Below are 19,063 nucleotides of genomic sequence, written 5' to 3'. Positions count from 1 at the left end.
AAAAACATGGAGCCAGAACTCGTTGTGCCTTTCCCCTCTTGTGTGATCCACATTTCCCATTTCCTCTAAACCCCCCTCCACTCCTTGCGCACAACAACCCCCCCCCTCCCCCCACACACACTCCAGCCTGCATCCAAGATCCCTGTTCTCTGGTGCCAGTGCTGTTTATCTGTCCTGCCAGGTCACCCCTCCAGCCAAAAGTTTGTACAGACAACCACCAGAGAGCTGGTGCCAGGCGGCCTGGAATGGGCCTTGGCCTTGGCAGACGGCCACTCTATTAGAGGGCCTGGCAGCCAGGCGTGCCACACTCACACTATCATCAATCACAACATCTCAGGAAGGATTTCCATTGCTCTCTCTCTCCCTCTCTCTCTCTCTCTCTCTCTCTCACACGCACACACACAACTCACGTTAATATGTGAATGAGCTGGCCTGTCAATCTCTGGTGTATATTATGTCATTACAAGTTGGATCAAGGAATCAAGCAAAAGTGTGATGATATGCTTCTAATGTATCTTAGAAGTTGTTAGCTTAGGCTATAGGCTACTTAAGTGCTTTACGTTTTTTTTAAGTATTAAAGGATAAAGTAATAAAATAATTCCAAACAGATATAGATTTAAAATCCATTTGCTGTGTTAAACTAGGTTATCCCTGTATGGTTACTGAAAATAAAAGGAAACACAAAACCAAATTTGACTTATGTGTGACTATATCATTATTTAAAAACATTTAAAAAATCACTCACCGGGTGGTTTAAGAAAGTCCATGGGATACCGGGAATACGGGGGAGGGGGAGACTCTGAAAAGGAACGGCAGACGAAAGACAGAACAGTGCATGAGAAATGAGGAAGATAGAAACTTATGATAACAGTTGGCATTCTTCTGGAAAACTGTTTGTCTTAGAAGCGAGGGCTGGAGGCAGGGCAGCGAGGCCCTTGATATTTAGCAGTCAGATAAACAGGGGGGCCCCTGGCGCCAGTCTCTGGGCTATCTGCGTCCCGGCCCGGGTGAGATACGGGCCTCTTTTGGCTCGGGACAGGACGCTCCAATCGCTGCGAAATAACTCAGGCCGTCCAGACAGTCAAGATATTCAGGATCTAACTCGCTTGAACATTGATAAACCACACTATGCAGGAAGGCCCGTATGAAAATAGCGATAGGACAAGGGTCCACATTGGCCTGTCCACATTAAACTTTGATGGATATTATAACACAATGCAAAACGTTACACAACCGGTTGGCCTTAATATGTTTTTAATCCGAACTGAAATACATCAGCAAAAAAGGCCTTGTTCTGCGGGCCTACACAAACTATAAACAAATGGCTGTTGGTGAGTAGAGGCACTTTGTATATTCAAATGATGATAGAAATAAAAACACCATCATATCCTTATACCCAGCCTCACAATAAGATTACCTCTCAATATACCTCTGAAGAGACTTGCATATTCACATATCTCATTGTCCCATAGGACAGTGGACAATATACAGTATGGGGTATTATAAATATGAAGTAAGCAACTGCAGATCATGGAAAAAATAATATGAAAGACTCCAGACATATCTCCATGACGTTAATGGTGATGATAGGGCTATAACTGGTTCTAGACCTACACTGTAATACCACATCAACTGAGTCTGACCGGACTGAGACGCCAGTAATTGTGTCAACAGTCTGGCAAAGCGACATGCCTACTCAATATATAGCATAATTACATAGCCTATACGATATTGAATTGCGAATAGACAACATTTAACAGCATACTTCTACACCCATATGGTCATTTCACTGAGTTTTCCTTCTATGATTGCCATTTTGTTAGAATATTTTTCCTCCTCTTTGAATGAATAGCTCTGGGCGACTCACCGAGTTCACAAAGCCTGCTCATGTGGTGCGGATTGCAGCAAACGAGTTCTGGGTTAATTTTCCCATAGGATTCACAGCAAGATAGTCTCTTTAACTCCGAGCAATGCCTGAGGTCCGGCCACCTGAACACTTTGTAGAGCAGCAAAGGGAGGGAGTAAGACTGTTGACCCAGTTTGGTGTCCACTTTGCTGGGTAGGAGAAGGCAGGGGCTCCTGGCACCCCCCTTCGACTCCACCGCTTGCAAGAGCACCTCTAATTGTTTCTCTTTAATTTTTTTCAGTATCGAGTGGGTCAATGCCTTCAGTTCAGCCTCCGTCCCGGCGTTAGATTTGGCAACCTTTGTCGATTGACCCATACAGCAACCCCCGGGTCCATGCGTTCGTGTATCCGCCTCCCCGTCGCCCTCGACGGGCGCACGGCTCCTCCAGAGTCGACGGACGAGCCCCGATCGTTTGGTCCTAAACATGCGGGACGAGAAGAGGGTTTCCCGGCTAAAAAACGAGCATGATGTCCGCAAATCATGAAGATTCCGGGATCCGAGTCCAGGCAATGACAAGCAGCCTGAGATAATACTACGGAAAAACTGGGTTTTGGAGAAGCAAAGACAATCTGTAGCATACGCCAGTCTTTATATCTTTCAAAACTAGAGTAAAAAAAAAAAAATCAAGGTTCCTATAATAGTGACCTTTTGTTTAAAGAGAGAATAGTCATCACTTCAATTAAGACTGTATCAATTAGCCGACTTCTCAGCAGCTATCAAATTGTGTTTTGATTTTAAAAAGGCTACGAGATAACAGCACCGAAAATAATTATAAATTTCACTTCGTGGTTGAGGCTAGTGTTGTTGAGCTACTTTCTAGCCTCCACGAACACATCTCATCTTCGCCTTTTCCTCACTATGGTTTAGGATAACCATTGTAGCCTAATGCCATTTAACGCATTATGGAGAGGACTATGGAATTTGGAGACAGCGGGAATCAAATGCTATAATTATAGATCCAAAAAAAAAGAAGCTCGCTCCTGTGTCTTAAAAAGCATAATCCATCAAATCCTTGATCCCGACAGGAGGTCTGTTGTCTGTGTTTTATCCCCTATATCTCCTAAATCATATCCTTCTGTGCGTGCTGTGCTCTTCAGAATAGATTTCAATGAAAAGGGACGAGAGCTTCCTCTGAACTGATCCAAAACTAGCAAGCAATTCCCAAACTGAGCCTCAGAAGTGCCAGACAGAGATCTGCTCTCGAGTGTAGTAGTTGCGTATCCGACTGAATACTGCACGGAGCCCTTGCTTACGTCCGTTTTACGCACAGTAGTAAATGTTCTGAGAAATCCCTTGATAAATTAATCCAACCACGTATGTTGAATGACGATTCCGTGTCTGGGAAATAAGCGAGTTGAGTGGCGACAAAGAACTGATGCGATCTTCAGAAAAAGGTCTGGGAATGAAGCGAATAGCTGAAGTGCCCTTGCCTCTCTCTCTCTCTCTCTCTCTCTCTCTCGCTATCTGGTTCTGACGCGCTGCGCTCCTCTCGCCGCGTCTCCAGTGCGCATTGGCGCGCCCCGTCACGTGGTTGTCTAGACACCCTGTCGCTTTAAAAAAAAAAGAAAAAAAAAAAGTGATTGTGTTGCGCAAACAAGAGATCAAGTAGCTCACATAGGCCTTCATAGAAATTGTTCTAAGAAGAAAGTAACGTTTTCTCAAAAGTTAGTTAGGCTACAGTGGAAGTACCAGGATTGACAAAGAGTGGAAACTAAAACCTATTGAGATATGCAGTTCGTTTTACAATAGGCCTTCTCTCTCTCTCTCTCTCTCTCTCTCTCTCTCTCTCTCTCAGGATAAGGGGTATCTAGGCCTAGGGATAATGTTTGACCAGAGCAGTGCAGCTTTATTTTACACAAGTCACACTTGTTTAGGTGTTAAAACAAATTATGTAATAAATATTATAGGCTTAGTGAGATGGTCTTTCCCAGTTTATGACCGGAGAATGTTGTATTTAGCATCTATTTAGTAATATTTGTATTGAACATTATTATTATTATTATTATAAGATGTATCATTGTTATCAGTAGACTACATTTAGGCCTATGGCCATATTACTCTGCCCGAGTCTATGTGCCGTGTCTAGGCTGAACGGATATACTGCCTCCTTCTGGCCACATAATTAACTTGTCTGAGAAACCGATGATACAGAAGTCTGCACAAAGTGCATATGAAGCTATAACTCGCCTAGTTATTTGTTCATTTGTTCCAAATCTTGTTCTAATGAATTGATTTGGTCTGGCGGACTGCCGGCTGAGTCAGGGTTGCGGTGACTGGTACCGGTCACGGTGGGCTTAACCGGATCAGAGCACTTTAAATGTGGCTTAACCAGTCTTCTCGAGAACCAGTTGAGAAACCGTTTCTTTGGTCATCAACGAAGAGACACATTAGGCAACATCCTTCTTTCAACCCATCTATCTTGTTGTTGGCGCAATTTCAATATATTTGACACTCTTACAATTATAGACCATGAAATGCCTAGAAAAAAATGCAGCCCAATCTCAGATGTTTTATTTATTTATTTAATTATTAGTATTATTTAAAAAATATACAGCCCGAAATTTCCTTAGGCCTACAGATGCAAACTTGCCAAAGCAGCCCACAAACCTCAAGCAGACCGTGCGATAACATCTGTCGCTTTAAGCGACCAGGTCAGACAGAGAGAGCCCTTGTGCAAGCATGCCGTGTAGCCCGGGTCCTAGACAGTAGGGGGAGGCGCAGTAGCCTATGGTAATTTGGGTGCTAGTCAGTATCGCTGCAGGGCAGTGGGACGGATGATAATGATGATGGGATGTGTGTGTTCGGGAGGCGCCGCCAGTCAATGGCTGTCTCATTGTTCCCGGATTCCCCACTGGCGCCGTGCAACAACTGAGCTCCACCAGCGGCCCGCAACGGGTTTTAAGGTAGTCTGGAAGTAATCAGGCCGGAAACCGGTTTTGTGCCCTTACTCTCCCTGCATCCTTTTATGTGTAATGAAGCCGACCCGTCAGACTCCAGGAAGTATTTTATTAAGTAGGCTTCTTTCCATTCCTATTGACCAGAATACATGTTTGCCTTTATTCTACAGTAGTACATTTGTTGTTTTTAAATGTGCTCTATATATAAAATGGTATGGTAGTGTCTAAACCTACTGAGATGGATAGTTACAATGGGCACAATAAATATATGATGTGATTCATCCACTAGGCCTACAGCAAATAGCACAACTACAATGAGAGTAAAATGAGATATTTGGAGTGGTGTTGATTCATTTAAATAGAGGCAGCATGTGATGTAACCAGGTGGCAGCTTACAGCAGAAAAAAAGTGAAACACTGAAGCTAATGAACTGAACATGAACCTGTAAAGCCATGCGAGAGGTCAGAGGAAGGCAATCCTTGCCACCTCGTGGGTCATGTCAACTTTCGGTCAGCCAGGCTCTGACCAAATATATACCTGGGCTCGAACCCTGGGTCTCACAGTTCCGCGAGGATCCCTTTATCCCGTGTGTGGAGGTCAGAGGAGTCGGTGGAGGTAAGAGTGTTTGAGTAATCTAACCCTCTAGATAAAATGATATGTATATGCACATCACAAACAAACTGGGGCTGGACCAAAAAACTCAAATGAGTCATAAAAAAAGTCTGACAAAGCCCTTCCTGGGTGAAACGTAGTGTACGTTTGGTTTTAGGGGAAATGAAAGCACCGGACAGGCAGCTTACTGTGTGAGGACTTTGTCTTTTTTCATTCCTGACCCTCTAAACACAAGTTCATCTGTAATATGTACAAGATACGGGTAGCACGTACAATGGTTTAGTAGTGACCATTCAGTAGCCTACTTGAAATATCCCAGAGAATTTACATCCAGCTAAGCTCTTTCAAGCATGAATGGCCTCTCCCAGCATGTGGTGTGTATCATTGTTTAAGGACGTTCTATGCTATTGTGGCCCCCACCTTAAGTAACCTGGGAGATCACCTGAGACCAACGACCTTCCCCTCCTCCAGCAGTGATCTATCATGTTAATGAGGTGTGTGTCTCCAGGTGCATCTGGTACCTGGTGGTACTCCAGCCTCCGCTCCCCGCTCCTACTCCAACTCCCAGAAGGCCGTGCGGGTCCATTCATCTTCCTCCTGTCACCTGAAACGGGAGCCGTTGGTAAGGTGACCCCAGCGCAGGAACAAGGAGCATGTCACTTTGCAAAGACCTGAGCCATCTGGCGTCCCTAAAAAGAGGGGACGTGACGAGGGCTGGCCTCGGAGAAGAGACACGAGGGCAGGGACGGACTGGGACAAAAATTCAGCCCTGGCATCTTGGCCCAGACCGGCCCACAGGACTGGACTGGGTGAATATTTCCTACCGGGAAATGTAGCCCCAGTCGGCCCACTAGCCGAGCCGACGCGTGAAATGGAACACCTTCAGTTTCGTTTTGTTGACGGGGGGGGGGGGGGGGGGTGCTGCTGCGCGATTTGTTGACGGGGGGGGGGGGGGGGGGGGGTGCTGCTGCGTGATTTGTTGACGGGGGGGGGGGGGGGGGGGGGGGTGCTGCTGAGGCTCTCTAGCGGCCCACGCAAATGACACCTGAAACTAACAGAGGGAGGGGTGGGGCCTACATATGATTGGGCCAGCCCAGTGTCAGTATAGAAAATGGACCAATGGGCCGCTGTCCCTGCTCTATGGGCCGTTCGTTAGCTCGTTTTTTTAGATCGGCCCACAAGTAGGTCCGGCCCACCGGGCATTTGCCCGGTACGCCACATGGCCAGTCCGGCCCTGCACGAGGGCAGCGACCAACCTGGAAACGGAGAGGCTTACTGTGGGCGGCGGTGTTACGTCACCGTCGCCATGACCCTCCGCCGAAAGTGGGCCATTCTTTACATCCACCCTTGAGAATGAAAGGAGAATTTCAGGCATGGGAATCTATATAATAGAGATGAGCTATAGCATGAAATTACCCCCAATAACAGCATCGTAAGCACACTGCAGCCCACTGTATTGGTCACTGTACCTCCTGGCATAGTTTCATGCCTCAATTTCTCCTTTTTATGGAGTGTGGAGCGATCGGTGATTCTTTTGTGATGTTATTCAACACAATAACGATAAGAGGCCGTACTGTGGGAGGAGAGTCTTCATCCTGCCACTGGGTAAAACAGCACTATTTCAATCTCTTTTGAATCCATGTTTTTTATTTGTGTTGGTTTACATGTGGGTATGGGAGAACCATTACATGTGATATAGAACAGAGGACACAGGGAGCGCATTGTCAAATAATCTCAAGTCAAAGCATCATGGGAAATACGCGGTCACTCGTCTCGTTACCCGAGTGAGGTAACATTCTAGAATCTTTGTTTCTTTTACTCACATGAAAAATAACAACACATTACAATGTAAAATAATTTGCTAATCAAACCTTTGTCAGCTTGCAAAAAAGTCTCTTCAACCAATATAATAAATAAATTATACAGCCTTCAAAGAACGGTGCTCCAAGACTTCAGTCACTGCCTAGTGAGAAATAACTGTTACGAGATACAAGAATCATGACCAGGGAGTCATTGCCTCACGTGTGTAACAGGATAATATAAATTCTAATATAATATAGTTCAGTTTATGCACGGAAATTAAATATCTGAAATTCCCTCCAGATGAATATGGTATAATATTTGGGGAAATGCAACAAACATGCAGTTTGTATTTGCTATAAAAGAATATACATGCGTTCCCTGATCTGTACAACATCAGATAACTGTGCATGGCTAAATTAATACATGACCTTTAAAGAGCTCTTTTAGAATAGATATTGAGCTTCCTATAGTCAATGTCATAGCAAAAAAGCCAGCTGTTCTCCATTAACAAGACAACCTCAAAAGCCAACACATATTCTGTGTAAAAAAAACATTTTGGGGGCGGATATCAGTCATTTTGCTGTTGTTGTCATTTACATTTTGGTGGGGCAAATATCAAAACACATAGAAATAAATAAATTGATAAAAAAAGAACTCAAAACGTGCAATGTAAAAAAATAAAAATTGAACAAACATGATTGTGCACCAAAGAATAGTCTTGAAAGAACAGCATGAACAGCAGAAGAGATGGACACAAACGATCAACTGGCTGAACTGAGAGAAGCAGAGATACAGGGAAATCAAACTGGCAGGAAACGCGGCGCCTTATCTAAACACGGAGACTGTGGTTCAGACATGAGACCGGAGAGGATGACTACAATCTAATGGACACAAACAGACAATTATCCACATCCTCTCCTCAACCCGGAGTCATCTGCTCTCTTGTTTCTGACCTTTTCAAACCATAACAGAGTTGCTTAGAGACAAATAATCCAAAAGGGAGGTGGACCAAACCGGAGAAGAACACTTATTTGTGAGGTAATCGTACCAAAACCCCCCGATAATGTGGGAGAGACACTCTGAAAAGTGGCGTCTGTTTCTGAAGACTGGCGCCCCCAGAGTTCCGTGCCGCTGCGGGGGGGTGACCGGCTGAAATACGGGACGAGCGCTCGATTTAACTTATGCACAACGCGCGCCCTCCTGCAGTCCCAAAAGCACTGACTCTGAGAGCAAAGCCGTCTAAATCAAGTGCACCTCCAGTAATGGGCCCAGGTCGGCTTTTAACTAGGCTCTGCTGTGTCGAGCAATTGAGGCCAAGGTGGAGCCTGACGCAGAGGAAGCACACAGTCTGTCTGATATGAGCAGGGGGAGGAGGAGGAGGAGGAGGAGGAGGAACAAGAGGAGGACAGCCCAGGTTGTCCTGAATCCCTCAGGGTAGAGGCACTTTCAAAGCAGCGCACGCACACACACACACACACACACACACGAACCCACACACACACTCCGAAATGGTTACACCCTTTACCTATCCCCCCCCTCCCCGTCAGCCAGAGTCCATGCTGAAGAGTTCGATGCCCTGCGGGCTCCAGTGGAGGCCCACGCCAGAGTTGAAGACCAGGGACCAGACGTACGGGATGAAGAAGTCCTCGGGCTGGTCCTCCTCCACGTACTTGAACTTCAGCTCGGGGAACTTCTGCAACACAGAACACACAGAGACACCAGATTTGCATTACCTAGCGACTAATACGTAGGCTTCAGCTCGGAGGGCTGGCGCAGTCATGCACAAGACCCATTTGGGTGACCAAACACTAACAATGGCATGAATCTACTTACAGATCCTTCTGTGATGCGGACAGCTGGCATTCAATTGGGTCAGGTGATGCATTCATTACCAGTACGGTCATCAGTGATACAGGGATCAGTGAACACGCTAAAGCTGAGGTTGTTTAGGGCTGTTGTTGTTGTTGTTGGCCTGGGGAAGTCAACGAAACAGCCAACTGGCTAGTGTAATTCCACCTGTCTCCCGAGGTAAACGTACTTACAGGTGTCACAGGTGTCACCGAGACTAGACCTCTGACCTTTTAAAAGCCCTGTTAACATGCGAGCGGCCCACTCTCTGACCCGGCAGTGACACCGGAAACCCGCGCTGGTCTTTTTTTTACATCCCATCTCAATCACGGAGAAGTGGCGGCGAAGGGGGAGGAGCCTCCCGGACGCCGTCTACTACGGCCCCGCTCCCTGAAAGCTACACCCCGACAGCCGACGCCGTCTTTGATCTCGGGTGACACCCGGCGCCCGGGTCAGCGGGTTTGTTTGAGGTGAAAGAGAAGCCGTGTGGGTCCGGACCTGCGTGGGTCCTCCGCTTCCACTCATGACTCGGCCCCCCCGGCCTGGACATCGTCTGTCTGCGCGTGCGAGTGTGTGTGTGTGTGTGTGTGTGAGTGAGTGTGTGTGTGTGTGTGTGTGTGTGTGTGTGTGCGCTCACGTTGTGTCCTAGGGATGCGATATTGTGATCTGTCTGGAAATGATCCAAGCTAGAGCCCATCCCTCCCCTAACCTGACTAAGCCCAGCTCAGGCACAGAGAAACAGGAGGAGCCCCTATCTGCTCCAAACAGCACAGCAGGCCGATAGGGAGCAGCATCAATAATACAACAATATCTCCTCCTATCCCCCTGGCCATTCACACACACACACGCACGCACACACACACACGCACGCACGCACACACACACACACACACACACACAGATCTGACGGTGAGAGAGACACACAGGCCATGCAGACCTTCCCTTTCTCCGCCCGTCAGCTCTGGTCCTGGCCGGGCCTATTCATCCAGCCGGGGATCACATGACATGGGATCACGGGGTCTATGGACCAGATGCCAGGCGGAACCGCACACGGCCAGGGCAGGGTCCTCCTGACGAGGGACGGTAACGCTGGCTGTAACACCCCCCCCCCCCCCCCCCCCTTCAGCGCGTCCGTTCAACCCGACGGCGGTACGCAGCTACGGTCTCTCGGCGCCATCTTCAGAACGGGCCGGACGCGCCGGGTTTGAGGACGGGGTTAACGGTACGCTCCCGGCCTCTTGGGCCTCCCGGGGGCTTCCTGGGAAATGCAGACGCACCCCCGGCCTCCGAGACCTCGGCCTCCTCCCCTTCCCCGTCTCTGCACCGAGCAGCCCCCCCTCTCTCGCTCTGCGCCTCGCTCTCTCTCTCCATCTCTCCCCTTTCTATCACTCTTTTTTTTTACTCTCTCTGTCCCCTCTCTCGCTCTGCGCTTCGCTCTCTCCATCGCTCTCTCTCTCCATCTCTCCCCTTTCTATCACTCTTTTACTCTCTCTGTCCCCTCTCTCCCTCTCTTTCTCCTACTCTCTTACTTCCCCCCTTCCTCTCCTCTTCCCTCTCTCTCTCTCTCTCTCTCTCCCGGTCTGCAGACATGCTTGGCCCGGGCTGCTGGCAGTCAGAGTCAGAACTGGGCCCGGCCCAGGCGGCCCGGCCCCGGAGCGCCGGGTCCACATCCCCACTCAGAACTCTGCGTTCCTGCTCCAGCTGAGCTGGAGGGAAGAGGTCTTTTAGGCTACATCCAACGCTAACGGCTTCTCGTTTTATAACGCGTAACCTCACCTAGCGTCCACACTGCTCCGGCGTTTTCCAACCCCTAAAACGTCAGACGGTTGAAAACGCTGCTGACCGCGTTTTGGTTCTGGAAGAAGACAAAGGACCTCGACCTTGACTAGCAGTGGTTTCAGCGTGGATAATGAAATGCAGGCATCGCCGACCTTATTGTCTATGCTAACAGCTGTTGTGCAATTAAATTCTGCATTTTATGATGCTACTACTGCCGCTGGAGGCAAGCTATTAACGATTAGCGATCCTACGGAGTCCGTCCTTAGTATTTTCTGCAACTAAGCCGGAGATTATTTCTGAAACGGTGCTACGGTGAAACGGTTTGTGTGGACAGGGAGATGGTTTTTGTTTTAAAATGCTTAAAACACTTTAAAACGCTACAAGCAGACAAGACTGCTATGCGCACACACACACACACACACACACACACACACACACACACACACACACACACACACACACACACACACAGAAAAGCCGATTCCAACCATAAACGGTTGGCTAATACCTATTTTGTAAGCTATCCTTCATTTCTTTCGACACATTCAAATCTTGCAAAATCATCCACTACACAAACGGAGGTTTATGACACTAACGTCAAAAACTCTTCGCTACCAATTGATAACAGACAATGGCGGTGCTTCCTACGCTCTCAACCCCTAACTCCTTCTGACTCACTGAACACACTCCCACTGCACTCCTCTCCACCCCTCCCCCCCCCCTCCTCCCCTCTCCCCTCCTCCCCTCCCCTCTCCCCTCCCAAGGAGCCAGACAGTCTCTTGCTTATCACTACAGAGCTGCAGCACTGGCCAAACAACACATTCCATGGCCACTGTCCTTGAGAGTCGTAGAGACAACATACAGAGAGAAACAACATGCAGACGGCTCTGTTGATATACCAACGGGGAGGGGGGGGGGGGGCTGTGATGCAAGGGGTGAGAGCGAAAGGGAGAACATGGAAGGAAGGCGGGAGGGGGGGGGGGGGAGCAGGGAGGAAGGATAAAAAGAGAGTGTGGGGGGGAGGGCTAGAATGCGGCAGAAGGGGGAGGGAGAAGCCGAGCCGAGAAAATGGACGACAGGTAGGGAGGTAGAGAGAGAGAGAGAGAGAGAGAGAGAGAGAGAGACAGGCATGGTGGGAGCTAGGAGGACAGGCTGTCTCTGTCTGGCTGTCTCTTTTGTCTTTGCCAGGGGCAGGGAGAGTAGAATGGAATGGGGAGGGGAAGGAGAGAGAGAGAGAGAGAGAGAGAGAGAGGGGAAAGAGGGAGAGAGCCAGAGAGAAAACAACATAACAGGGCTGGTCTGGGACAGTGGAGTGAACATTGTTGTCCCCAGGGCATCTCCCGCCTTCTGTTAACACACTCTGCTAGGGGAACACACTCTGCTAGGGGAACACACTCTGCTAGGGGAACACACTCTGCTAGGGGAACACACTCTGCTAGGGGAACACACTCTGCTAGGGGAACACACTCTGCTAGGGGAACACACTCTGCTAGGGGAACACACTCTGCTAGGGGAACACACTCTGCTAGGGGAACACACTCTGCTAGGGGAACACACTCTGCTAGGGGAACACACTCTGCTAGGGGAACATTTGCATCTCATTGTCAGTCAGTATGTCAGACTCGTCTGGCCTCGTCGAGTCCCGCGTTCGGGAGATGGTGACGATTCAGATGAACCCTGCCCTCGGCTAAACGCGGCTCTTATGACAGATGGTCAGTTAGACGGCCGGTCGAAACCCGGTTAAAGCCTCGCCCGGTCGCCGCATCCGCGCCGCCCCGCTCCGGCGCGCCGCCTCGCCCCGAGCCAACGTGACTCCCTCTAAGTGATCTGAGAGAGTAATTACGGGGCGTATTGATAATTTCACACAACATTAATCCATCTTATAGATTGTGCTGCGGATGAATAAGGATAGAGGATTTCCATGGCAGAGCCATGAGGAGGGGCGATGGAACCATCGACCTGGACGGGAGCTCCGGGGGACTCTTTACAACAACGGACCCTTTTTTTTTGGCACCACAGACCTTTTTTGCATCACGGACCGGTTTCATAACCGGCTCAGTGGCCTTGTGGTTAGAGTCCGCCCTGAGATTGGGAAATTGGGTCCCATACCAAAGACTATTAAAAATGGCACCCAAAGCCTCGCTGCTTGGCACTCAGCATCAAGGTTTGGGGGTAAGTCCCTGCGACACACCAGCGTCTTGTCCAGGGGGTGGACTTGTACATCAAGCTGCCTCACGGAGCCACAAGGGGCCACTAAGCTCAAGAACCATTGGTTCTTAAGGCTACTTACTTATTTACCAGTTTCATAATGACAATATTTTCACAGAATGTCCGGGAAGGGGGTTATAACATAACTATGGTGTCATTTTGTAAGTAAGTCCGACTCCAACAGCAAAGCAAGTGGCTGTTTGTACTGCGAAATGGTGAAATCATGAGTGGCTATTATGAAAACTAAGTAAGTCCCATTATTATGGCCGTGTTTCACGCCTCAGGGACTTGGCGCGCGTTTTATCCTTTCCGTGCCGACCGGTAGAGAATGGGTCTTGGCGGCCGGGGCCCGCTGCTCTATAACATGCGGCTGTAACACGGTTCTCACCGGCAGAGCTGACGCACAGCGACCCCTGGGCTGAGTCTGACGCACAGCGCCCCCTGGGCTGGGTCTGACGCACAGCGCCCCCTGGGCTGGGTCTGATGCACAGCGCCCCCTGGGCTGGGTCTGACGCACAGCGCCCCCTGGGCTGGGTCTGACGCACAGCGCCCCCTGGGCTGGGTCTGACGCACAGCGCCCCCTGGGCTGGGTCTGACGCACAGCGCCCCCTGGGCTGGGTCTGACGCACAGCGCCCCCTGTGCTGGGTCTGACGCACAGCGCCCCCTGGGCTGGGTCTGATGCACAGCGCCCCCTGGGCTGGGTCTGACGCACAGCGCCCCCTGGGCTGGGTCTGACGCACAGCGCCCCCTGGGCTGGGTCTGATGCACAGCGCCCCCTGGGCTGGGTCTGACGCACAGCGCCCCCTGGGCTGGGTCTGACGCACAGCGCCCCCTGGGCTGGGTCTGGCGGTCTGCGCGGCGCGCTCAAGGCTCTGCCGAAGGACGGTCTCCGGCGGCGGAGGCTCATTCCCATGCTCTGCGCGTGCCGAGGTTGAGGAGGGGGAGGAGGAGGAGGAGGTGGGGCCATTACGCGAGCGGGGGCTGCTGGGACGGCGTGGCCGCTTGCCAGACGCCGCGGCCATCCCTTACCCCCGCCCGAGCCAGACAAATGCGGCGACGCTCGGAAACGCGGAACATGAAACCCATGATGAAACACGCAATTAAGGAGGCGGCGGTCGCAGATGGACGATCGCCGAGGCCCGGGGATGTACACGTTTTCCGGGGGCTGATGAATGGGGGCGTGGGGGATTGCGGGCGAGCGGCCCGCCGCGAGGAGTGCCAGGTAACGAGGCGCACGCCACAGATATATGCCCCCCTGGATCCCATGTGCCTGTGACAAAGTGCCCCCCCCTGTCCCATCTCCTTGAAATGCCATTACCTGTGCATATTCAACGAAGGAAGGATGGCCATGTGGCAGCCATTAATGCTAATGAAGATTGGGCTTGGCCTTTGTCTCTCACTCCCCCCCCGCCTACAGTATCCCCCCCTGTATCTCCTTCCTCCATCTCCCCTTCCACAGACACGCCCACCTACCAGTCCGGCTCTCTACTCCACTTCCTGTACAGACGCAGACAGAGAGATATACAAACGTACAAACAAACAAACATACAGACAGACAGGATACTGACAAGACACACATTCCAAAGAGACAGAGCGAGAGAAAAAGACAAACAGACGCACACACGCACACGCACACGCACACACGCACACACACACACACACACACACACACACACACACACACACACACACACACACACACACACACAGGCGGAGATAAACGGAGCGATGGAGAGCAAGACAGAGGCAATCTTTGCCGACAGGTCGACATGCGCCCGCGGTGCACGGACAGGTTCTGACGGTTAGCGCCCGGCGCTGCCTGTTTACCTTGAGGCGGTCTCTGGGCAGCGCCTGGGCTCCCTTCATGATGACCTCCTGAACCCTCTCCACCGACAGGTCACTCCCCGCCTGCTCCAAGCGATGACTGAAGAAGCCGATCACCTGAGGGAGACAAGACAAGCAGTCAGGCGACGGGTTGAGCCGAGAGACGCGCGTGGTTGACAGTTAAGTCGTTTGGAAGACAGACAGCCGTCTCCGGAGCTATACATAATTAACTTTAAGCCAACTGAAGTCAAGCATTCTTCCCTTGAAGCTAAAGAGGGCAGTGCGGGAGTAGGATGTCCATTACTGTCAAGACGAGTCTTTCATGGCTGTGTGTGGGGACTCTGCGGAGCTTTTTAGCCGCGCCAAAGACGGTGTCAAACTCAATTACTGCATCCATACACAATCGTCAGTCAATGTTTTCTCTTGGTTTCTCGGCAGCGCCCTTTCAAGTTCCCCTCTGTGCCATCTGGATCGCGAGTCTTTCAATCCCGTCATCTGGATCAACACTCCGCAGTTACGACAGATGGCCCAAATATGATGACACTGGCGGCAACTACTGTACATGGCCCACGGTACTGTACACGGTGCTATAGGCGGGCGTCTCTTCCGTGGTCGTTCTGTTAGCCTTCCTCTGATGGGGCCTCTGTTCCTCGCCCCTACGGTTCAGGTGTGGTCCGAATGACAACTAAACTAACCTACGTGTTTTCTCTGCCCTGACAGGTGGTCGTTACGCTGGTAGCTAGCTAGGCAGCGGGGGGGGGGGGTTGAAGCTTCCCCAGACTAACGGCCCTTATGTGAACATCCCAGTATGTGTGTGTGTGTGCGCGTGTGTGTGTGCGTGCGTGTGAGAGAGGGAGACTCGGTGTGCAGGTCTACTGATCTCTTCATCTGCTGTGAAGCCCTTCCCATATGGGGCTAATTTAGAGAGCAGAAAGCAGCCCTTCACCCACAACCGCCAAACACACAGACTCACTACAGCAAAGGGCTTCCCAGATGAGGCCTGTGTGTGTGTGTGTGCGCGCGTGTGTGTGTGTGCGCTGGTGTACTGATCTCGGCAGATCCCTGCTGCGGAGAGGGTAGCTTACTCTAAAAGCCTGTCTTATTTCCTCTCTCTAGGCGGCCCGGGCAGTCTTATGAATGACAGCTCTCTACAACATAATCAAGCTCGGAGGATGAATATTTTACACACTCCCAGACACAGAGGGACTCTTTTATACATCAATGTGGCCCCGCAGGGGCTGAACTGCATGGGGCGGACGGGCCGTTTCATCATCGCGCCTCGTGTTCGCGTGATTGGCTGCGCTCGCCGTACCCGGCGCCGGCTGGCGCTCAAACAGACGGCTTCCCGTCGTACGCTCAGGGACTTGCCCCCGGGCTACACGGCTTCGTGGCGTGGCAGTCGGGAGCCCGGGGGGGGGGGGGGGGGGGGGAGCGGACTGAAGCCAGCTTGAACGGAGTATCCGAGGGCTCGCGCTGCGTTCTGCGTAAGTGGGTTCTGTGTAGGAGGTTCCGCGCGTAAGCTCCTGAATGTGAGGTTGTGTTAACGGGGGAAGGTTTTGCGTAGTAGGTTCTGAATATCGGGTTCTGAAAGTTAGGTTCTGCGAAGTAGGTTCTGTATTGTGGGTTCTGCTAAAGGTTCTGTCTAGTATGTTCTGATCATAAGATTCTGGATATAGGGTTCAGTGTAGAAGGCTGATTTAGAACAGTGGATCCTAGTGGAAGTTCTAAATAACGATTCGGAGTCGTGGTTCTAGGTTGCGGTTGGTGGTCGTGGTTCTGTGTGGGGGGCTATGATGAGCATAGAACTAGAATAAACATTGTGTACGTGGAAGGTTCTGACCGTGTCCAGGTTCTGCATGATGTCCTGGAAGGAGGGGTGTGTGCGGAACTGTTCGAACAGCTCCCTCTTGTAGAGCAGGGCGTACACCATGTTGGGGTTGTGGTGCAGGGAGTTGGACAGGCAGGAGTTAATGATCTCCAGCATCATACGGATCACCTCCTCGATCACGTTCAGGTCCTGGGCCTGGACACGCAGGAGAGACAACACACACACGCGCACACACGCGCACACACGCACACACACACACACATATACAGTATTTAGCCAATTGTCTTAATAAGGTTGGAGAGGAACAGAGTAGAGAAGATAGAATAAATGCTACTAGCACCAAGAGAGTTAGAAGAACCCAAAGAGGACATAGACAGAGACAACGACGACGACGACGACAACGACAATCAATCAATCAATCAATCAATGCTTTCCAGGCAGCCACCCACAGACCAGCAGAAGCCGGAGCCAGGGAGAGAAGGCCGGGGTGGCGGTGTGTGTGTGTGTGTGTGTGTGGCGCGCTGAGGGATCACCATTGTGAGGCGGCGCTGGGTGGAGATGTTATCTGCAGCCCGTACAGACTGTGTGGAGTCGCTGGCTCGCCCCAGCCGGAGCACACACTACACACGCAACCGCGGCTGCATTCCCTGCCAAAGAGGAAGCTGCTATACCTTGAAGGGGAAACTGGCAGACAGGGAGAAGTACTTCCCCCCCCCCCTCCATCCTCCTCCCCACACACCCCAGTGCCAAGCGGAGCTCTTTAGAAACACAGCCTTCCCTCCTCGATGGATAGATGCCCCCTGCTCTCCTCTGCCCGGAGAGGGCCGGGCCAGGGGGAGGCAGAGCAGCAGGGGGGGGGGGGGGGGGCGGCTGGCCAGTCTGGCCCAGTCAGAGCCCATTAGGGCTGGGGAAGGTAATGGGTGTGAGGGGCCGGGCCGATGTAGACCGCCGGCCGCGAGTCACCGTGCTCATCAACCCTGCGGGGGACGCGCGACGGGGGAGGGGGAGGTGGAGGTGGAGCTGAGTGGGAACATTTTTCAAACGAAAGCTCCCGTTTAATCACCGAGCCATCTGCGGCGCCGGAGCAGGATGCGCGTTTATAAGCCTCCGCGGACGCCGCCGAGCGAGCTTCGGCACGCGCGCGCGATGCGAAGAGTCACAGTCGCCTATCTCTCCCTCCCGCCCTCCCCGTCTTCAAAGCCCCTCTGGAAACGGGCGCCGCGGCGTGAGGCCGACACGCGCGCACATTCGTTAGGGCGACGTGGTTTCCTTCAGGCGGGTTTCCGTGACGTGAGCGGCGTTCCGAAGCTCCCGGCCGTAGTGGTACGCCGCATGAACATGAGCTTTGACGTGGCGGCGGCGTGTGAAAACCACCCGCCGGGGACGCGGCGCCAGGTTCCACGCTTCGCCCGGCGACGTCACGGCCACGCCCCCCACTGGGCACAGTGGGGGGGAGGGGGGGGCGGGACGCGGGAGTCAAGAAGTCCAAAGCAGCTTAGCTCAGGGTGGCCGGCCACTAATGAAATAAGCCCTGTGGCGATCTGACCGCCCGGAGATGGAGTACAGAAACCCTTAGAAACCCACACACAAACGCACGCGCGCGCACGCACGCACACACACACTACCCCTTCTGCCTCCTCCTCCTCCTCCTCCTCCTCCTCCAAGCTCCCAGAATTCCACAGGTTCTGTTTCCATGCCTACCCTCTGGTTGCTGCTAGAATGGACGGGCCGGAGGGAGAGGGGGAGGGAACTCCGCAGCACGTCATCGAATGCTCACAGCGGCATCAACCGCGTTCCTGCGTTCTCCTTCACAGTTTGTCTGCGTTCCTGCGTTCTCCTTCAGAGTTTGTCCGCGTTCCTGCGTTCTCCTTCAGAAAGCAATAGCCCGCCAGAATTACAATGGCAAAGCTAAAGAAATGAACAGTGAACAAATGATTTCTAGTTAACGTCAGATAGCTAGCTAGTGCTAGCAAAGCCAGGTCACATGTATTGTTGTGGGATAGCTAACGCTAACCTTAGCTAACGTTAGGTTATCTGACTGCAATCCAGTGGCGTCTGGTGGGTCTTTGAACCGGGTGAGCCAGGACCAACGAAGCACGCACTTCAAAGCGTGACCTGATGGGAGGTTTCACAGCATCAGAAAGGCACTGAGCAGTGGCATTTTTATATGTAAAAAAACATACAGGAAAACTACAGTAGCCTAGGCTACAGAGCAAATAAGAGGGCAATATTTAGGCCGAAACAACCAAGCTTTTGGGATATACGAAATAAACTACAGAGCCATTATATGACAACGATGGCCAAGCACCAAGGAAGAGCAATGACAGAACGATAAAATACACCCCCTTAGGCCTAG

At 51.5% G+C, this 19,063-nt stretch overlaps 2 protein-coding genes across 3 annotated transcripts in view; both read right to left on the bottom strand.

Moving 5' to 3' along the window:
- smad7 (SMAD family member 7) overlaps positions 1-3,332 on the bottom strand; it is a 12,243-nt gene extending 8,911 nt beyond the window's left edge. The window contains 2 exon segments of the mRNA XM_084442301.1: positions 742-799; positions 1,868-3,332. Of these exon segments, the coding sequence (XP_084298427.1) occupies positions 742-799; positions 1,868-2,333 (524 nt within the window). The 5' untranslated portion in view covers positions 2,334-3,332.
- A 3,758-nt stretch (positions 3,333-7,090) lies between these two features.
- dym (dymeclin) overlaps positions 7,091-19,063 on the bottom strand; it is a 61,740-nt gene continuing 49,767 nt past the window's right edge. For both annotated transcript variants that reach the window (XM_084442300.1, XM_084442299.1), the window contains exons 15-17: positions 16,720-16,902; positions 14,883-14,996; positions 7,091-8,912 (exon numbers count right to left, since the gene is read on the bottom strand). In XM_084442300.1, coding sequence (XP_084298426.1) covers positions 8,763-8,912; positions 14,883-14,996; positions 16,720-16,902 — 447 coding nt within the window. In that variant the 3' untranslated portion in view covers positions 7,091-8,762. The remainder of the gene's footprint in view (positions 8,913-14,882; positions 14,997-16,719; positions 16,903-19,063) is intronic.

This window comes from Borostomias antarcticus, assembly GCF_949987555.1.
Source record: "Borostomias antarcticus genome assembly, chromosome: 8".
NCBI classification, from domain to species: domain Eukaryota; kingdom Metazoa; phylum Chordata; class Actinopteri; order Stomiiformes; family Stomiidae; genus Borostomias; species Borostomias antarcticus.
The sequence above is the reverse complement of the archived record's forward strand: the minus strand, read 5'-3'. Positions and strand labels throughout refer to the sequence as shown.